Genomic DNA, 17,743 nt, shown 5'->3' on the forward strand with positions numbered 1-17,743 from the left:
AGTTAACGAGGCCCTGCAGAATCTCCCTACCGGCCTTGATGAGACATATAACCGAATGTTTCAGAACATACACTCCAATTTTCGCCAGGAAGTTATAAGTCTGTTGAAGTGGCTCTGCTTTTCAAACGACATCTTAACCCTTGATATGCTTGCAGACATCTTTATTTTACGTCCAGATTGTGATGCTGTTCTGACGGTTGAAGATCAGCTGTTCTCTTCTGACGACGTCCTGAAATACCTTTCAGGACTCGTTATCACATACAAGGTCAGGCCTGACGACCAACAGGATTATATCCAGGGAAAGGACGCCTTTTATCATGACTACTCTTATTCGCCAGGAGAGGTGAAAGTTCGCCTAGCGCACTTTTCTATCAGAGAATATTTAACATCTGATCGAATGCGCGAAGGGTTTATGTCAGATTTTTCGTTCACAGATATCGACGCCCACCTTTGGATTGCACGTTCGTGCATAGCTTACCACAAGTTACTCAGTTCTTCACATTTCGACTATGCTAGTTCAAAGCATCACTGGAGATTACGCCGCTACGCAAGTGGCAAATGGCCGATGCATTTGGAAAAGATTCCTTATGTTTTTTGGCCTACAACAATGACTGAAAATGCCCTGAATGCATTATCAGCTCGAAGCCATAGTTTACAAAAGATGCTCTCTGTAAGATATGGACCGACCGATGTTGAACGCATGCTGCAACGACCGCATTTCTACGCCGCCCGGCGGGGGTGTTTTCAGTTGACAAATTTGCTTCTTCCGCAAGACTCTGGTGCAAACCGGTATCGAACGCAAGAAGATCTGGACTTGGCACTCCAAGATGCAGCACTTGGGGGAAACAAAGCGATCGTAGAGAAGCTACTACACGAGGGTGCCAACGTGAACGCAAAGGGGAAGCCATTCGGTAATGCACTCCTGGCTGCAACGTCTAGAGGACATCTAGCTATCGTCAGCCTCCTCCTAGATAAGGGGGCTGATATTGAAGCCGAAGGTTCAAGTTTTGGCGATTGGGATGGGGCGTTAACACTATCAACACCTTTGCAACTTGCAGGACGAAATGGTCAGCTTGCTACGTTAGAGCTCTTGCTAAGCCGCGGGGCTAAAATAAATTACACGCCAGATACGACAAAATGCATCCTTTCATCGGCCCAGTTGCATTCTGAATGCTTTAAATATCTGCTAGAAAATGGAGCTGATGTCAATATCGTTGACTGTAATGCATCTGCGCTTTATGAAGCAGCAAGCCACGGATACTGGGATAAATTTGACTTGTTGCTCGACAAGGGCGCAGACGCCAATCTTCCTGGAAAATTGGGGTATCCTCTTCACGGATTGATGTCACTAAAGATGCTTGTGCATAAAGCAAGACCATTAGACTGTGTACTGGAGCGGATGAAACGTCTACTTGATCTTGGCGCGGACCCGAATGCCTCAACTGAGACATATGGTACCCCTTTGTACCGGGCATGTACGAACACCCTCTTTATAGAATACGGATACATGGCTCAAATAGCCCTACTTCTTATCGAAAGAGGGGCAGATGTGAACACTTTCAGAGAAAAGCATGGAAATGCGTTTCAGGCAGACGAGGTTTTCTTCGGCCATTCCGCGGTGAAGTTACTGTTGGAAAATGGCGCTGATATAAGCACCTGGGATCCAGTATGGGAATGTGGAAGCGTTCTTCATACTGCTTGCTATGAGGGAGACTTGCCTCTCGTCGAGCTGTTGCTTGATCATGGAGCTGATGTCCACAGCAGATGTGGTGTGTTTGATTCCGTATTGCAAGCGGCGTGTGGACATCCTTGGATGGTACCTGATATTCAAATATTGAAGCTCTTGCTTGACTGCGGCGTCAACGTCAACGCCCAAGGTGGTAAATACGGCACGGCATTGCAAGCAGCGTCCTTTTGCGGAACCGGGACCCCCCATGATACTACAAAGCGTGTTGCTATTGTACAATTTTTGCTGGACCATGGCGCTGAGGTGAATCTTGAAGGTGGTGAATATGGAACTGCACTACAGGCGGCTTGTGCAACCAGCAGTGGTGGTTTCGATACAGTACGTCTATTACTGGAACGCGGTGCGAATATTCATTTTGTGGGTGGAAAATACGGGAGTGCATGGCATGCTGCTGCTCAAAATGCCTGTGACAATCTGGATAACTTCCAGCTACTACGGCTGCTACACGAACACGGTGCAAAAGTCAACCATGTGCTCCCAGAGACCTACCCATACGCCACGGCTTTGCATGCTGTATTATCACAGCAATGGTATACGGCATACGGTAGAGCCAACAACTGGAATATTGATGCCTTACAAGCAACATGGGCGAGTAAAATTCAGCTCCTGCTCAACCTAGTAGCTGATGTCAACCTTGCAGGTGGCATATATGGCCTTCCACTCCAAGCAGCATGTGCAGTGCAACCACAAGTTCTAGATGATTATCGCGCATCTCCTGCATATACTAATCTTGATTCTTTAGGTCATGGGGCAATGACTCTTCTTACTGCCAACAATTGTCAAAGTATTGATGTTAATGCCCAGAGCGGAATATTTGGCACAGCTTTGCAAGCAGCGGCATATTCCGGTCAGACGAGATCGATTCGCATGCTATTAGAAAGGGGAGCACAAATAAGCATATCGGGGGGTAAGTATGGAAATGCTTTGAACGCAGCCGTTATCAGAGGTCACTGGGATATTGTCGATATCTTGCTTGGAAAGTGCAAAGAGCAAGGCTACCAGCTTATTGAGAATGGAGATGAGGCCTGGCTTGGGAAAATTCGACAGGAACATGGCGAAGGTGCTGTGCAGAGGTGGGAGGCATTTTGGAAAGTACATGGGAAAAGGATTGTATAAGAGGTTGGTAAATTGTAGTTCTTATTGTTGACATATACCAAGCAAACAGCTCACAATCAGAAGCTATTATACACAGACGAAACTGCACCATATTTAGAAGGACAGTCGCATCCTTGGCTCATTTAGACCCACACCACAGGCGAGTTGCTATCCCGCGGATTCAGCCTTTCTTCCACGTATTCGACGTTTCTTCCGCGTATGCGATCCTTCTTCCGCGTATGCGATCTTTCTCCCACGTATTTCAGCCCCGAGCTTGGGTCGACTCGTCTGTACGCGCTGTTTCACACATGGCCTATGCCACAGGGCATAAATGGCGATTGTTAAGCGAGTAATTTCCTTGCCGCGTCTGTGGTTGGAATAATCCGTGTTTGTCTTGGAGATAGTTGCCGCGCACACTTTGTCACGGCTTATTGTGCCATGATGGAGCATGGAGAAATAAGACGCAAATTAGATATAACCCAACTCTCCCAACTTTCAGCACACCCATGAATTCTGCATTCTACTGTTCTCAATCGTCCTATCTACTGATCCAAATCCATCCACCAATCTCATACAACGTATCCGCCCCCCAAAATGGCTATTGTCTGTAACCCCGACTGGTTGCATGCAACGTGGTCGTTCTACAGATATGTGCCATCGGTAGCAGCTGCTGTTATCTTTTGCCTTTTATTTTTAGTCGCAACAGGCTTGCATCTGTTTCAAATGTTCAAAACAAAGACCTGGTTCCTGACAGCGCTGGTGTTTGGGTGCTTGTGTATGTGTAGTCTTACAAAACCAAAAGAAAGAAAAAAAACCCCGCGAACCATTCTAATTGCTAACTCTCCCGTCAGTCAAATTCGTTGGCTACGCCGCTCGAGCTGCTTCCGCGAGCCAAGAGCCGGGCTGCTGGAAACTGATGCCATACATCATCCAGAACATGTATATCTTGTTGGGCCCTCCGCTGTTTGCGGCCTCTATATACATGATTCTAGGAAGAATCATACTGTTGACAGATGGCGAAATACATTCTATCATCAAGCAGCGCTGGCTTACGAAAACCTTCGTCATCGGTGATCTTTTGTGTTTTCTCTTTCAGTCAGGAGGTGAGTCCTTCTTCGCATCCTCCTCAAAGCTTTGTGCGTCTTACACAATGTTATCTAACTGAGATTCAGGTGGTGGCCTCATGGCTGGGAGCCGAGACAACCAATCCATGACCAATATCGGGAACGGCATAATCATCGCTGGGCTTGTATTGCAGCTCTTGTGGTTCATCTTTTTCGTAATCGTTGCTGCAACCTTCCACCGGCGTATGATACTAGTCCCGACTGCATCTTCTCTGAAGCCCGGAATTCGCTGGCAAAACTACCTCCATACGCTCTACTTTGTCAGCGCCTTGATCATGATCAGATCTCTGTATCGCGTCGTGGAATATGCTCAGGGAAATTCCGGATATTTGATGACAAGCGAAGTATTTCTCTATGTTTTAGACAGTCTTCCTATGTTTATCGTCGTTGTTTGGCTACTGTGGAAGCACCCCGGAGAAATCGGGATGCTTCTGAAGGGACAGGAACCATTCACCAGCGGCTTTCAGCTTTACAACTATCGCAAGGATTCCAAATCTGCAAGATATTGGGTGGATGAGGCTAACTTACAAAGTTCAAACGATCATTAAATTTGTGGCTATAGGCTCGGGTGTACCAGATTTCTTTAGTACTGTTTTCCCCCTCTTGTATGATCGGGGTTGAGCCGGCTTAGATGGGGAAGAAGAAATGTCGCATCACATTTCAAGGAATTTATGGGTAGATGGTAGCTGTTTTAAGCGTCTATAGTATAAACCGCTATGGTACGAAGCATTTATAATCCAATATACCTTTATACGACGCTTTGCATGCTTTACACTAATTCCTCGTGAAATCATTTCTATGGTGAAGTTATGGCTGATTTATTCTCTACATCAATAAGCATACCATTGGAACAATGTCTGCAGCAGAGTCGTACTCAAATAGAGATTTCGGCTACGCCCTGCCTGGAACCGTCTGAGCTTTAGTCGGCTAGCAAATAAACCGAATGCAAACGCTACCAGCTCTTCTAAAACTTAACTTTCTCATTTATGACTGATGTATCTAACGGCATCGGCCAGGCAAAAGGGAACTTACACAATCTCATCCTCCGTTGGCACGGGGGCACATTTGTGCGCAAACTGTGGGAGAGAGCTCACACTCTCCGCGAAGCCCCTGCGGGCGACTTTGATGAGGTGTCAGTCCAAGCCGGCCTAGTCACCAATCCCAAGCCCAACACCAAAGAGATTACGACAACATCTAGAGTTACTGCTAAAAGTCTGACTGAAGTTTGTGGGGCAAGTCATATCCTCAATAGAAGAACCGCAGCCGATTATTGTCCCCATAACGGAGTAGTAGCTGTCACGGAACTAGAAAATCGGCACCTCAGAATAACCAATACGCCAATACGTCGAATACGCGTATTTCGACGTCGCCAATGCCTATACGGACCACTAGCATTCAGAATGTCAGGGGCTTCATTACGTATCTGGCTAAGCCACCCAACATTTTGGACCGCTAGTACTCCATACTCCGTATCTCGATTCCAGTTTCTAGCAAACTACCTACTGTAGTAGCCATGGGTCGTCCAAAGGTTAATGGTGCAAGGTGATTGATTACGTATTGTCAGTAGCGATTTAACCCCGTATACGTTTGAGCTTCGATATGCTCATTACTCTCTCCAGCGCTAGCCCACACAGTATCTTCCTCCTTTTCAAGCTTCCGAGCGCGTGAAATCTCTACTCGAAGCCGTATTCATGTAGAATACGCGCCACCACCGTATAGCTCATTGAATGCGCTCAACCCATGCAAGGAGGCTCTTCCTCAGTTGTGCTAGCTGATTTCTCCGATACGCACAGTCCGTCCTCTCGGCTCTTCTGAATTCATTTGCTGATTCGCTGCTTGAATCGATTCCCTTTCCAATGGCGCGCATCTCCAAACAAGCCCGAGATGCTAACCCGCCCAGCAATACAATCCGACGGCCGCACCGCAAATCGCGCAATGGTTGCAAGCAATGTAAACGACGTCATATGAAATGTGACGAGCATCGACCGACCTGCGTCAATTGCTCTACCTGTGACCGCGAGTGCTCTTACAGCCAACGATTAGGTGCCAACGATGCTGGGATGATTACACTCGCGAACTCGTCCCAAACCCCCACTGCGTCTGATACATCACCCAGTTCCTCCCCAGCAAATCTTGTGGCCGCGATCGGGGCAGCCGGTTTCTGTCCTGCGGACGGGGTTGAATCCGGGACCGAAAGCTTACTACCAAATGTCTACAACCTCGGCCATCTCGCCCTCCTACATCACCTCGAAAGCAATCTGCTCAACTCCGGTGATGCAGGTCTTTTCCCTGATGCCACGAAAGCAGGGGAGATCGCCAAGCTGATCTTTAAATCCGCCATAACGACTCCGTTTCTGATGGATGAGCTTCTCGCCATGGCTGCTCTTCATCTGAGTACCCAGGCGTTTGATCCGGCAGAGAAGAACCAATACCTCCACCAGGCGGCACAGCTCCAGACGCGAGCTCTCGGCTACTTCAACGCAGCCCAACCGAGGGTTTCTGATGAAAATTGTACCGCCATGTTCCTGTTTTCCTCATTCCTCAGCCTGCACACGCTTTTCGACACAACCATCTACCAGAGAGATTTTACCGAGTTTCTGGACAAGCTTATCCAATTCATTGCCCTTCATCGCGGAATACGCACCGTTACTCGAAAGTCCTGGCACATCATTAATGAGACTGAGATGAAACATATCATCGACCCAATAAGCGCACTCGATCAATTGGACCCTTAGCTAACCGTCTCTTGCGGTGAGTGCGACGGGCTCCTGGCCCATCTTACAGCGTCCATCGAAAGCCTCGGTCCCGCCTCATTCAATTCATGCTGTGAGGCTGTCAAGTCGCTCCAGTGGGTCATTGGGCGGCGGCGTGGTCTCCCCGACGAGCTCCATCCACATATCACGATGGCATGGCCAGTACTCGTCTCTTTCGACTATCTACAAATGCTTAAACAGCGAAGACCAGAGGCACTGGTAGTTCTAGCCCATTGGGCCGTGCTCCTATATCGCGACCGTGGGTTTTGGGTGTTTGGCGATACTGGTCGATTCATGATAGAATCCGCCAGTAAATATCTAGGCACATACTGGGAAGACTGGATGACCTGGCCGAATGACACTCTGAAGTCTCTATGATGCATTAATGAGGTCTATCTTCACATCGCATATAGGACCATTCATTTTTCTTTAGCAATAATTTGTCTAGATATACCTTTATAAAGCCAATACCAAGGCCAAAAACCACCTCTGAGATTCTATACAAACCCAATATCTCAGAAATTTTTCGGACAGCTGTCCGAGCCTTTTTCCGAATCCCGGATGACGCGAAACCTCACGGGAGTACACTCTACATTAATATCCGCAAAATTTATATATTTCAATATTGGATAGCGGAGAGCCCGCGGCCCGGTTTTTATTATTCTATGCTTTTGGAGAGGCTGTGCCATTACGTAGTGGTCAGGCTCGCCAAGTGTAGATGGTCCCTCGTGGGCCTCGGTGGACTAGACCTGTACGAATAATCTTTAACCAAGCGAAGATACTAGGTCCGGGCAGTCTACCGGAGCATTTACCGACAGTGCCCTACAACTCCAACCTATAAACAGTATTTCTGGATGTTCATCATCTCCGCACGAGGAAGTGAGTTGGTAAACTGCCACCAATTGGGGCATCGCGTAGTTGAGCGAGGGAAAAAAAAAATATCCTCGGGTTCTACGGCTAAAACCTTTATATTAAGCGATATTTCAGTCACAGAACCATTTTAAGACAGTGCCACTGGATGTTGACTGTCTGCCACCATGAAAATTTCTGCTGTCCTTACATCTCTGTTGGCGAGCATGTCGTCTGCTGTCGCACACCAAGCTTGTAAGTGCTGAGCCCAATTCTCGATGGCATTGCTGATATCCAAGCCCTCGTGCCTTTCAAGTTTGATCATTTCCCCCTCGGGTCCATTCGGCCACAGGGTTGGCTACGTGACTAGATCCAGCTGTCGGCGGACGGCCTCGGTGGTTATCTATTCGATTTCTACCGCTACGTTGCCCGCTCTACTTGGCTCGGGGGTAGTTATGAGTATAGTGAGCTTCACGAGTCGGCGCCCTACTGGTTCAACTACATCGTGCCTCTCGCCTGGACGCTTGATGATCCGCGACTAAAGAAACAAGCACGGCAGTTCCTCGATTATGTACTTGACAATCAAGCTGATGACGGCTGGCTCGGGCCCGAGACAACAAGGCAAACACGGGGTATATGGGCGAGAAGCCTGCTAGCATTTGGCTTAACAGTAGGGACCCAACAGGCTGAAAAAAAGAGCAAGTACTAACCAGTAAAGCAATACGCCGAAGCCGACAAAAGCCAAGAACAACGTATTGTTGATGCTATGCACCGCTTTACGAAACTAGCCCACTCCATGCTCAAAGACAATTTCACTGGTTTACTGCAGGACAAATCTCAGGAAGACAACTTCGACCCTTTCGGCTTTGGCCTATCGCGGACCCACGAGCTGCCCATCTCCCTGATGTGGCTGTACGAAAACCATCCCCGTGATAATGGGGACGTCATCCTTGAGACAATTGATCTCTTGTTTGAGGGCGGCCGTGTTGGCGGCAGGGACTGGACTAAGTTTTTCGTCAAAGGCGTCTTCCCAGAAGACGGCAATTTTAAAACTAGCGGCTTCACCCATGGTGTTAACCTGGCACAGGGCCTGCGGTATCCAACAGTGCTTTATAGACGGAACGGTAGTGAAGCCCTTGTTCAGCAGACCTTTGATGCTGTTAACATGACCGCCACGTATCATACATCACTATCCGGGACAATCATTGGAGATGAGCATATCAGTAATTTAAGCCCACAACGAGGGTAAGCCGACTTCTGTATGCGCTATTGAACGATATGATGATATTGACTTGCCTCCCAAGCTCTGAGCTTTGCATAGCTGTTGAATCCATGTTTTCGTATGCCTACCTTTACCGCTTCCACGGCGCCAACGAATTTGCCGACCGTGCCGAGCTAGCTGCCTTCAACGCCTTTCCAGCAGCGATGAGTCCTGACTGTGAGCGCATCTAACGACATCACTAGCTTTTTTTTCTAACAGTTGTAGGGTAGTCGCATCAATACGTCACGCAGACCAATGAGCCTTGGTCGCGGAATCTAACTGGGAATCCCTTCTTCAATGTCGTCTCCTACGCCAACACTTACGGGTTGGAGCCGAATTTTGTATGCAATGCCACTCTTCAAGTTCTTGACTCCAGGCTGACTTATCCAGCCTTGTTGTACTGTCAACCACCCTCAAGGGTACCCAAAATATGTTGCGTCCTCTTACGTTCACACTGAGCACGATAAAATTGCGCATATCCTGCTAGGCTCCACGTCACTAGAAACCAAGCTCCGAGGCAAGAGAGTCAAAGGTAAGTTTGAGTTGAATATCATGGCCAGGACCTTGCTAAGACGGATCAGTCGAATGCGATACCCATTATCCATTCTCTTCCATATTACAGTACACAATAACTACAGAGACGTCTTTCGAATTTGGTGTCCGCGTTCCTAACTGGACGACGCACGCGGCCACTGTGCAAATTGGACGGCAGAGACCTGTCCACCTCTCCCCTGATTCTAATGGCTTACGCTACACTAAAGTGCTGCCAGGAGTCACAAAGCTCATAGTTAAACTCCCCATGGACATACATATTGTCTCTCGCAACGAAACCGTTGGTCTTTACTACGGTCCTATGCTTTATGCTGCCAATATTGCCTACAAGGAAACAGCTCATCAGCCCCTAAATTGGACGGACCGCACGCCACTTGACGACTCTGAGTCGCACCCGAAGGCGATGGACCACGTACTAGAGCCGGTATCGCCGTGGAAGTTCGCCATTGACCCCACGACTATATCAGTCGATTTTGGCCTTGCACAAGACAGAATTCTTCCAAATCCCATCTTCAGTCGCGGTGGGCCATCAATATCACTATATGTGGACGCCTATCCAATTGACTGGCCGATACAATTTGACACGGCCGCTTTGCCTCCTATCAATCCTGAGGTAAGCCCAGAGACAAAGACAAGAATTAAATTGATTCCATATGGAGCTGCAAAACTGCACATAGCCCAATTTCCTGTTGCTAAGCTTCCAAACAAAACCTGAGAGAACTATACTATTCTTAATACTAGTTTTATCGAGGAAAATGAATAAGTTTGCCTTCTAAAACCAAGGCAGTAAGCGCAGTAATTATCAGAGGTCGTTGGGGCATGTGAATACTCTACCTGAAAAGGGTAGAGACCAAGGTTGCCAGTCTTGTGTGAGTCAGGATGAGGCTTGGCTTGCTCAAACATGAGCGTGGTTCAGGTGTCATACAGAGGTGGAAAGCATTTTGGAAAGTGCATGTGAACAGAATTTTATGACAATATGCTGTAGATTTGATGACATCTTGTTCTGATTGATGCATTCTATATCGCGCACAACACTGTCACTGCCTACTTCCCAGCATGAGGTTCATCCTTAATTGGTACTGTTTGTCAGTGCTAATCAGCTCTAAAATGCCACCTCACCTATGCCAATCCAAAACCCAGCATTAGCAACTCATCCCCCGTATGTTTCCTAACAAACAAACAACAGCCCCTTAAACTATAGTTTTTTTTCTAAAAAAAAAATGGATACTAACTAGAGAGCATTGACTATTATATGTTTGTGATTCTATACCCTGCCATTCTAGCTGTGAATGTAGTACGAGTCGGTGCTGTTGTTAAATACCTAGTACCATAGGTAGTGGAAAATTTTGGGTCCCGTTTACCAAGACTGGTGAACTTGTGTAACAGTGCAATAGTACTCTGTAAACCGAAAGAAGAATGCCGTTTTACTTCACGACCTCACTTCGGTCTGCTCTTATTATTTAAAGCTAAACCAATGCCAGGGTCAAGGATGTCCCAGATCACCACTAAAATTGGGGCTCTCTAAGAAAATGTCTCATAGTACTAAATGCGTGAACTCTGCGATTCACAATGAACAGCTTTATTCGTCATGATATATTCACACGTTTGCCTGAAAACTGGATGGTTTCCGTCTAATTTATTAAGGGGCCGCGTTTTACGTTTACATTCATAGGATTCTGAGATTGATTTGATAATTCTTAGGCATATTGAATGTTCATTTACAACGGGCGGCATACTTTGAGAAATCTTGGCTTACGACCTGGCAGACAACCTCTAGCCGACTCCTTTAAAAAAAAACATCCCAAGCACATATTTCCAAACGACCAGTCTCAAACGTACAGTTTCACAAGAATGTTCCCAGTTGAGCATTCCTATTTGAGCATTCTCCATTCAACCTGTATTAAACAGGGATTGAGGTTTATAATGATATGAGTCTGATTCTAGAATTGAGATAAGGAAGGTCTAACATTATAACAGTTACTTGATATACAGCCACTCCTGGTGTCTATCAATTTCTCCGAGGCCGAAAACAGTTCCTTTCTTATTGAAGGAAAGGGCCAGAAAGTATATTGGAAGAATTGCTGGATAAAGGTATATCATAAGGGCGAACCTAAGTCAACAGAAGAGTATAATAAATGCGATGGATGGGTAATAATACTTGCAGATATTGAGGTTATATTCGGCGGGCAAGGTGGCAGTATCCTAGAGAAATAGCCGTACTAGACGAGAGATGTTAAACTAAAAGCTAAGCTATTTTGGCCATAGAGCTTGTTTTATTCGAACACACTCTTTCTCAGCCAGAGATAGAGTTATGACAGCTCCCTCACTGGCCTTGGACGAAACCACCATGGCCACGCACTCTGTCACAGGCTTTCCTTGCCCTTCGTCTTCTATGTAAGTCAGGCTTGCTTTGACAGCTGTAGCCACAATATCCCCAAAGACCTCCGAAATAACCTCTCGTTTGCAGCCTAGTAAGATCCATTCACCGCGAGTAACAGCTTCCGAGCCAGTGGACGGTAGGACGATGTATCGCTCTTCGTTTATCGATTCCATATAAATGTCGAATAATCGCATTACAAAATATCCAACTCTGTGAGGCTTAATTTTTAAACTCATTTTGGAGTCAAATTTGTTACCAGTTTGCATGGCGAGAAGGAATGACATCGTGATGAGGAATGACATCGTGATGTCCGCTGCTTGTTTACCAGAATGGCTAGTTGAAGGTTGCGCGCCAATTGAAGCGGCGAGAAATGGTGGGAAAACATTTGCGAGCCTCAAACCCGGCACCCCTTCCAAGTTAAAAAAAACATTATTTTGAAATGTATCCGTAGAAACGTTGATATTATCTGCTGATCCAATAGGGGTATGCACAGATGTTCTCCGCTGGTGGTCATTCTCCTCTCCTAAATCTGCGGAAGCTGCTGTTGTGGGCAGGGCGTCCTTGACTCTTTTCACTACTGATATGCGGAACTCGACTGGTTTCTCATCGAATGTACGCAGCGATTGAGCAAGCCTGGCTTGACCAGCAAAATGAGAGCCAGACTCCGCATCACGTCACGCGAGGTAGTATGCAGCCCAAGTTGAGAATCCACCATGGTTTAGGAACAGCTTCTCACTAGAAGTTTCTTCTGCACGCTGCGCAGCAGCAAGAGTCCAGCGACTTATTTATCGGTGGGGTACTACTGAGGAAGCACTTCCATGCTTAAATCTCGTGCGGCACGGCCCAGGAAAAGACGCGGGATAGAGAGAGGATTAGTCTAGTATTTCATCCGTGTTAGACGACATGGAACTCATCCCCCCTGCCGCCAAAAGATGCAGGCTGCATATAGCTCGGCAGCTAACACAGTTAGCTATGTAGCGCAGTTCTGTCGCCCTCTGTTCGCACACATGTAGGTGCACGTCTGATTCTCGTTTCGCGCACGCGAACCAAGATACAGGCTATGCTCAGCAGTGTCTCAAAAGCAGGAAATAGCAAAAGCTCAGGCCCGGTTCGGTTAGAAAGCGAGGAACCCCATCTGCTCTTTTATAAATAAGCTACTGACCAGTACGTAGGCGACCACTGGCAAAAATCTGTTGTTATATGTTTTGTTTTGTTTTGGTTTGTTTCTTGCATTAATTCTTTTTTTCCATGTTATTGTCATGTTGTGTTGGTAAATGCGGTGCTTGGTGTTGTTTATGTTGTGGCGTTGTGGCTTATGTCACGCATGACGGCAGCCTTCAATGTTCCTTGTTCTGCCAGCCGCTTTTCTACGGTCGATGTCTGGTAGATTATGGGAAATTAGCTGGCAGATTATCATTGTGCTGTTTAATCATGAGGCAGGTCTTCTATATGAAGAATCTCCCTGTGAAACAGCCAGTTCGACTTTTGTAGGCCAAAGAGCTATATCATGCTTATGAACGTTTACAGTAATGAAACAAAACACATTATGAGGCTGTCTATCCATTTTGTGATTGCAAACTCATTTGTAGTTTAATCTAACTGACAAGAATTTCTGAAATGAATGTATATATATTGCTAATGCATCCTATCCGTCTAAAATGATGTAATTCTTAGTTATGTATTAACTAGGTACCTTCTGGCCATTTGTGCTAAGCCGATCGCTTCCGGCCCTGACAAAGGAGATAAAAATCAAACCAAATCGACGCCCCTCCAAAGACCTGTCCATTCTACCCCGCGACCTTGAGAGTGCTTAAGAGAGTGCTTAAGAGAATGCTTAAGAAGAAGCGACATTGCAAGCAATGGTGAAGTTGTTCTGCCAGTCTAGGGGCTTCTGAGAGAAGGTCTGGAAGTCCTGGTGAGGGTCGGCAATGAAGGCGACTCTGGTCTGGAAGTCCTTGAGGACAACGCACTGCACGTTCTGGAAGTCGGCAGTGAACTGAAGGCTGGTGACAAAGAGGGTGCCGTCCTTCTCCAGGTTGGTGTTGCCATAAGCCTCTCCAAGGTTGATGTTGGATCCGTCAAGAGGGATACGAGCGTTGCCGTTTGCTCCAGTGACATCGTTGGCAAACTGGACTTGAACAGTGCCAACGGTGCGAGTGGTGGGAGCTGCCGAGGCAACAAGGGCAAGGAGGGAGACAGTGAAGGCGATAGCGGACTGCATTTTGATGGTGATTTGAGTTATTGAGTGGAAGGTTTAAATTGGAAGATGTGGTAAGAGAGTAATTGTTGTTTGTAGTAGTGTTGTTGTTGTTGTTGTAGATGTTGTTGTGGATGGTGAGAAGAATGTTTGGAGAGGAAGATGAAGAGATGTTTATATAGATGAATTGTTCAGCTTCATTGCCTATTATCAAATTGATACCCTATATTTAGACGATGTTTACACCATACACATTTTGACTTTTACGAAGGGGCTTAATTGTGTTACCAGCAGCATTATTCCACTAGACACACGTGAAGTTCTTTTTTGGACAAGCTATTATTACTAGCCCATGCGATGCGCTTATAAATAGTATAAGCTGACTCCAGTTCCTACCAGCAGCCTTCGCCTCAAGCTAGCTGTGGCTTTATAAGCCACGTTCCTACTTGCTTACCTCGTAAAACTCACTTTTGCTAGCACTTGCTTACCGTCTTGAGGACTAACAATTCTGGTCGGACGGTGCGGATGTCATGGCGATGTCATTTTAGCCCCGGAGTCCCGGCTTCCCGGCGTCCCGCCCCGTTGACGGGTGGATCAGCTGTGCCCGCAAAACTGCACCGCTGAGCTGTCAAGAGAACCCTGGGGATTGCTGATTAAGGGACTCAAGCAATGAGCCACAAGCCGCTGCCCGGAGGCAGTGTATTCCGTGTGTAACGGGACGCTTTCTCAGCTGGCTTAAAATTAGCACCGTCGTGATGTCTTCACTTCCACTTACAGTTGCGTGTTTCTCTCTCTGCATCTCTTTCAATTACCCCAATCATCAGTTAGTTACTGGACCCTCGTCGCTAATGTCATGTCTCAGATGACGTAGAGCCTCGGATCAGCCTTACATCTCTCACAATGGTCTTTCTCATAAGCCGGTCTTACTGCAAGCCAAACTTTATGATCACCCGATCGCAACGCATTGTTCAAGCGAAACTTATTTTCTTCCCACAAACTGGGCAGTCGTTTGTATATTGTCTCAACGCCACCAGGATCGAGACCACCAACTTCTTCTAACATTCCGCCTCAGCTGAGCCCAATCCTTGGACGGAGAGGATCCCGAAGGATGGGCTGCATGCTGCACTGAACAGCCTTAAGTGTGCCCTCAGAAAAAACATTCCAGTGGCTCTCGCGGATTAAAACCTTCTTCGCCAGCTTCCAAGCGAAGCAAGTTTAGGGCATATAGAGCCCTTGGAGATCTTATTGTCAGAAACGTCTGGGGCAATGATCTTCTTTGGGCTCGCTAAATGAAGCTTCACACCAGTAAGAGGCGGTAGGTCTTCTATCACAAGCTAGAAATAGCTACATACCTTCGTTGGCCCTCTTTGCCTACAATCCCCCCCCCCCCCCTTTCACAATATCGCCTCGATTAGGTTTCTCTAATTTCTCCGCACTTGCATGGACATGTTGGCAGGATCTCATCCTCTAGCTACTTCTCACTCTCTGCATTCTGCGTTCTTTTTTTCCGGTGAGGCTGCAGCATCCCGAGCACTAGTCAAAATATTGCCTGATGCCGAGGCACTACTCATGGTTAGGCTCAGCCACCTTTATGTCAAGGAATGATGGGAATTTCAGGCAGCCTTAGATCTTATTGATCATGTCCACCTTGAGAAAAATAAGCTGAAAAAGGTTGTACGTAATAAAATTGGTAAACGGGTGTGACAGTTCATGTCGGTTTCCCAATCGTCAGTGCTCTTGTTTATCAATGCTGAGGCATAAGTTACAAAAACATCATCAAATACCCAAAATAACATTTTGCATAACCGTCAATTGCATCCTGTCCTGACTCCATAATCGGTAGCTGCTATAATAAGAAGTAATTTGTTCTTGCCCGTATTCACTAATTTAGAATTGCCTCTAGGCAGTCATCCTCAGCATTCGAGAGAAGTAGACAATTTCAGGCACATGACACGCTTGACTGGGGTCATCTAGAAGAAAAATACAAGTAGGAACCTGTCTCAATTCGGTGCTGCATCTCTTGTAATCCAAATATCGAAAATAAATTACCTCTTCGTATCAAACGATTATGAGTATTTAATATTTATCCACTGATATTAGGGGTTAGCATGCGATTATTTGTGAACAAGCCCATACAGTTAATCAGCCCAATATATGGGATTAGCCGGTACCATTTTCAGGCCCTACCAAACTTCTTACTATTTACGATCTATTTTTAGAGGGTATACGAACAATTATTGCAGGTCACTCGATAATTCAGATCCTCAAAAAAGGTCAGCGGATGGATTCTCAGACCGACTTTCTACCCTGGAGACCCTGGAAAACTCCAATTGATGGACGCTATGCATAAATGTCATATCATTAATGAAGGATGTATCATACTTAGAGTAAAAAATTACAAAAGCTTTTGCGTCAGTATGTGGAATGAGCGACATCGAATCATAAGGCGCATTTAGACTGCATCATATGGTCGCCGTTAAGCACTCACCTTTGCCATCGACTGTAGTATCTTGGCGTTTCATGCAGTTGATCAAAACATGTAGTTAAATTAAGACAAACACATCTTGCTTATAATACGAATTACGGAATCCTTTCGGATTTAATGCTCACGTCTAAGCAGTTGGCGCAGTAGCTTTAATACATCTTGCTGACCACCTTTCGTTGTAGAATCCGCAAATACGGGCCTCGTGGAAATTTCTTACCAATGGCATCGGATGATGCACCCACAATCGGGACTACCCCTCGCAATCCTCTTCCGATGTCTTCTAAATGGCGGTGAATAACTTCCGTTCAGCCTCATTGATTCATGAGAGGTCTACTTTGTAGCAGCCCATAATACTCTCTTTGGGGGAATAAAAGCCTAAAGATCCGGCCTGATCAGTTCCAGACGCGGACTTTAAAGATGTTGTCGATAGCCCTGTCCATGTAAATAAGATCTTTCAGAAGCTTAACTGCGTCCTGGATACTCCCAGTTCATCCAGTCTATGAAGGAGGATAAAAGCACAGGTTGTTTGCATCAATCGTGATTTGCAACAGCGTACTTTAAATAAGCGTGCCGACACACACCACTGACTCTCTATTATCTTATTCACAACACCTGCTCTATGCCATTAGAGCTTGAATTTCGCTCTATTATGTCATAAATGCCATGCCATTATGCTGCGTAAACCTCTCGATTCTTTCGCGTTACATCAACGTCCTCTTACTTCAGCTGCTATTGAGCTTTATTTGACTGACCATCTGCGATTACGGCCAAAATAACATCCCTTGATACAAATACGCACAATGAGAACGTAGCCAACACAGTAGAGAAGGTTTGCCGGAGCTTCAACAACAAACAAGGTAAAAGAAGGCCGCCTAAGCTATCCGCGAAAGAGAAGACGTGAATCCGTTAGGCTACCGTTAGTCAATAGCTACTGGAAAAAGGTTCAATAGCAATTATTTTAACCCTATTTCTAAAGCAGTTTGTTCTCTGTGTCCGGTAAATACACTGTATCATACAGGATAAAACGAGTTATTTTAGCCTATGATGATATCTTGTATCTTACTTTGACTGTGAGAAATTCCTTCTCCTCGCATCAAACCATGAAAATACCATACACCAATTATTGTAATGAAGTCTCCTTTCCTTCGTCCAACAATAGGAGCAGGAGAACCAAGAAAAAGGCAAAGAATATCCCCTTCTTTACTTCCTTCTGGGACTAGACCTAGTAGGCCGCCTTTAGTTATGCAAATTCTTCTTCCCTGCAAATTATCAACAATCTGGTCACGAATTTTTCTTTCCC

At 46.1% G+C, this 17,743-nt stretch overlaps 6 protein-coding genes across 6 annotated transcripts; 4 read left to right on the top strand and 2 right to left on the bottom strand.

The window, feature by feature from the left end:
- The first annotated feature begins 2,598 nt into the window (after positions 1-2,598).
- On the top strand, positions 2,599-2,940 carry M431DRAFT_509545 (hypothetical protein). Its single transcript, XM_024919310.1, has one exon. It carries the CDS (start codon positions 2,615-2,617, stop codon positions 2,861-2,863), a length of 249 nt encoding a protein of 82 aa, XP_024772898.1. The 5' UTR covers positions 2,599-2,614; the 3' UTR covers positions 2,864-2,940.
- Positions 2,941-3,436: 496 nt separating this feature from the next.
- M431DRAFT_88668 (hypothetical protein) lies at positions 3,437-4,514 on the top strand (the record flags this gene model as incomplete). The annotated part of the gene is made up of 3 exons (XM_024923938.1): positions 3,437-3,617; positions 3,694-3,945; positions 4,015-4,514. The coding sequence occupies 3 exons, from the start codon at positions 3,437-3,439 to the stop codon at positions 4,512-4,514; spliced, it is 933 nt and encodes a 310-aa protein (XP_024772899.1).
- A 983-nt stretch (positions 4,515-5,497) lies between these two features.
- M431DRAFT_556328 (hypothetical protein) lies at positions 5,498-7,094 on the top strand. Its single transcript, XM_024921445.1, has 2 exons — positions 5,498-5,525; positions 5,586-7,094. The coding sequence occupies exon 2, from the start codon at positions 5,823-5,825 to the stop codon at positions 6,699-6,701; it is 879 nt and encodes a 292-aa protein (XP_024772900.1). The 5' UTR covers positions 5,498-5,525; positions 5,586-5,822; the 3' UTR covers positions 6,702-7,094.
- Positions 7,095-7,846: 752 nt separating this feature from the next.
- Positions 7,847-10,096, top strand: M431DRAFT_496530 (hypothetical protein; the record flags this gene model as incomplete). The annotated part of the gene is made up of 8 exons (XM_024917504.1): positions 7,847-7,921; positions 7,945-8,238; positions 8,287-8,813; positions 8,873-9,006; positions 9,049-9,050; positions 9,081-9,170; positions 9,220-9,361; positions 9,411-10,096. 8 exons carry the CDS (start codon positions 7,847-7,849, stop codon positions 10,094-10,096), a joined length of 1,950 nt encoding a protein of 649 aa, XP_024772901.1.
- Positions 10,097-11,358: 1,262 nt separating this feature from the next.
- M431DRAFT_483386 (hypothetical protein) lies at positions 11,359-12,476 on the bottom strand (the record flags this gene model as incomplete). Its single annotated transcript, XM_024916118.1, has 3 exons — positions 11,359-11,491; positions 11,669-12,423; positions 12,474-12,476. 3 exons carry the CDS (start codon positions 12,474-12,476, stop codon positions 11,359-11,361), a joined length of 891 nt encoding a protein of 296 aa, XP_024772902.1.
- Positions 12,477-13,368: 892 nt separating this feature from the next.
- M431DRAFT_509549 (hypothetical protein) lies at positions 13,369-14,079 on the bottom strand. The gene has a single exon (XM_024919311.1). The coding sequence runs from the start codon at positions 13,980-13,982 to the stop codon at positions 13,596-13,598; it is 387 nt and encodes a 128-aa protein (XP_024772903.1). The 5' UTR covers positions 13,983-14,079; the 3' UTR covers positions 13,369-13,595.
- Between the last annotated feature and the right edge of the window lie 3,664 nt (positions 14,080-17,743).

This window comes from Trichoderma harzianum, assembly GCF_003025095.1.
Source record: "Trichoderma harzianum CBS 226.95 unplaced genomic scaffold M431scaffold_8, whole genome shotgun sequence".
NCBI classification, from domain to species: Eukaryota; Fungi; Ascomycota; class Sordariomycetes; order Hypocreales; family Hypocreaceae; genus Trichoderma; species Trichoderma harzianum.

Coding starts and splice junctions, on each gene's coding strand:
- M431DRAFT_509545 (XM_024919310.1), top strand. CDS start 2,615: ATGCTATTAGAAAGGGGAGCACAAATAAGCATATCGGGGGGTAAGTAT.
- M431DRAFT_556328 (XM_024921445.1), top strand. CDS start 5,823: ATGGCGCGCATCTCCAAACAAGCCCGAGATGCTAACCCGCCCAGCAAT.
- M431DRAFT_509549 (XM_024919311.1), bottom strand. CDS start 13,982: ATGCAGTCCGCTATCGCCTTCACTGTCTCCCTCCTTGCCCTTGTTGCC.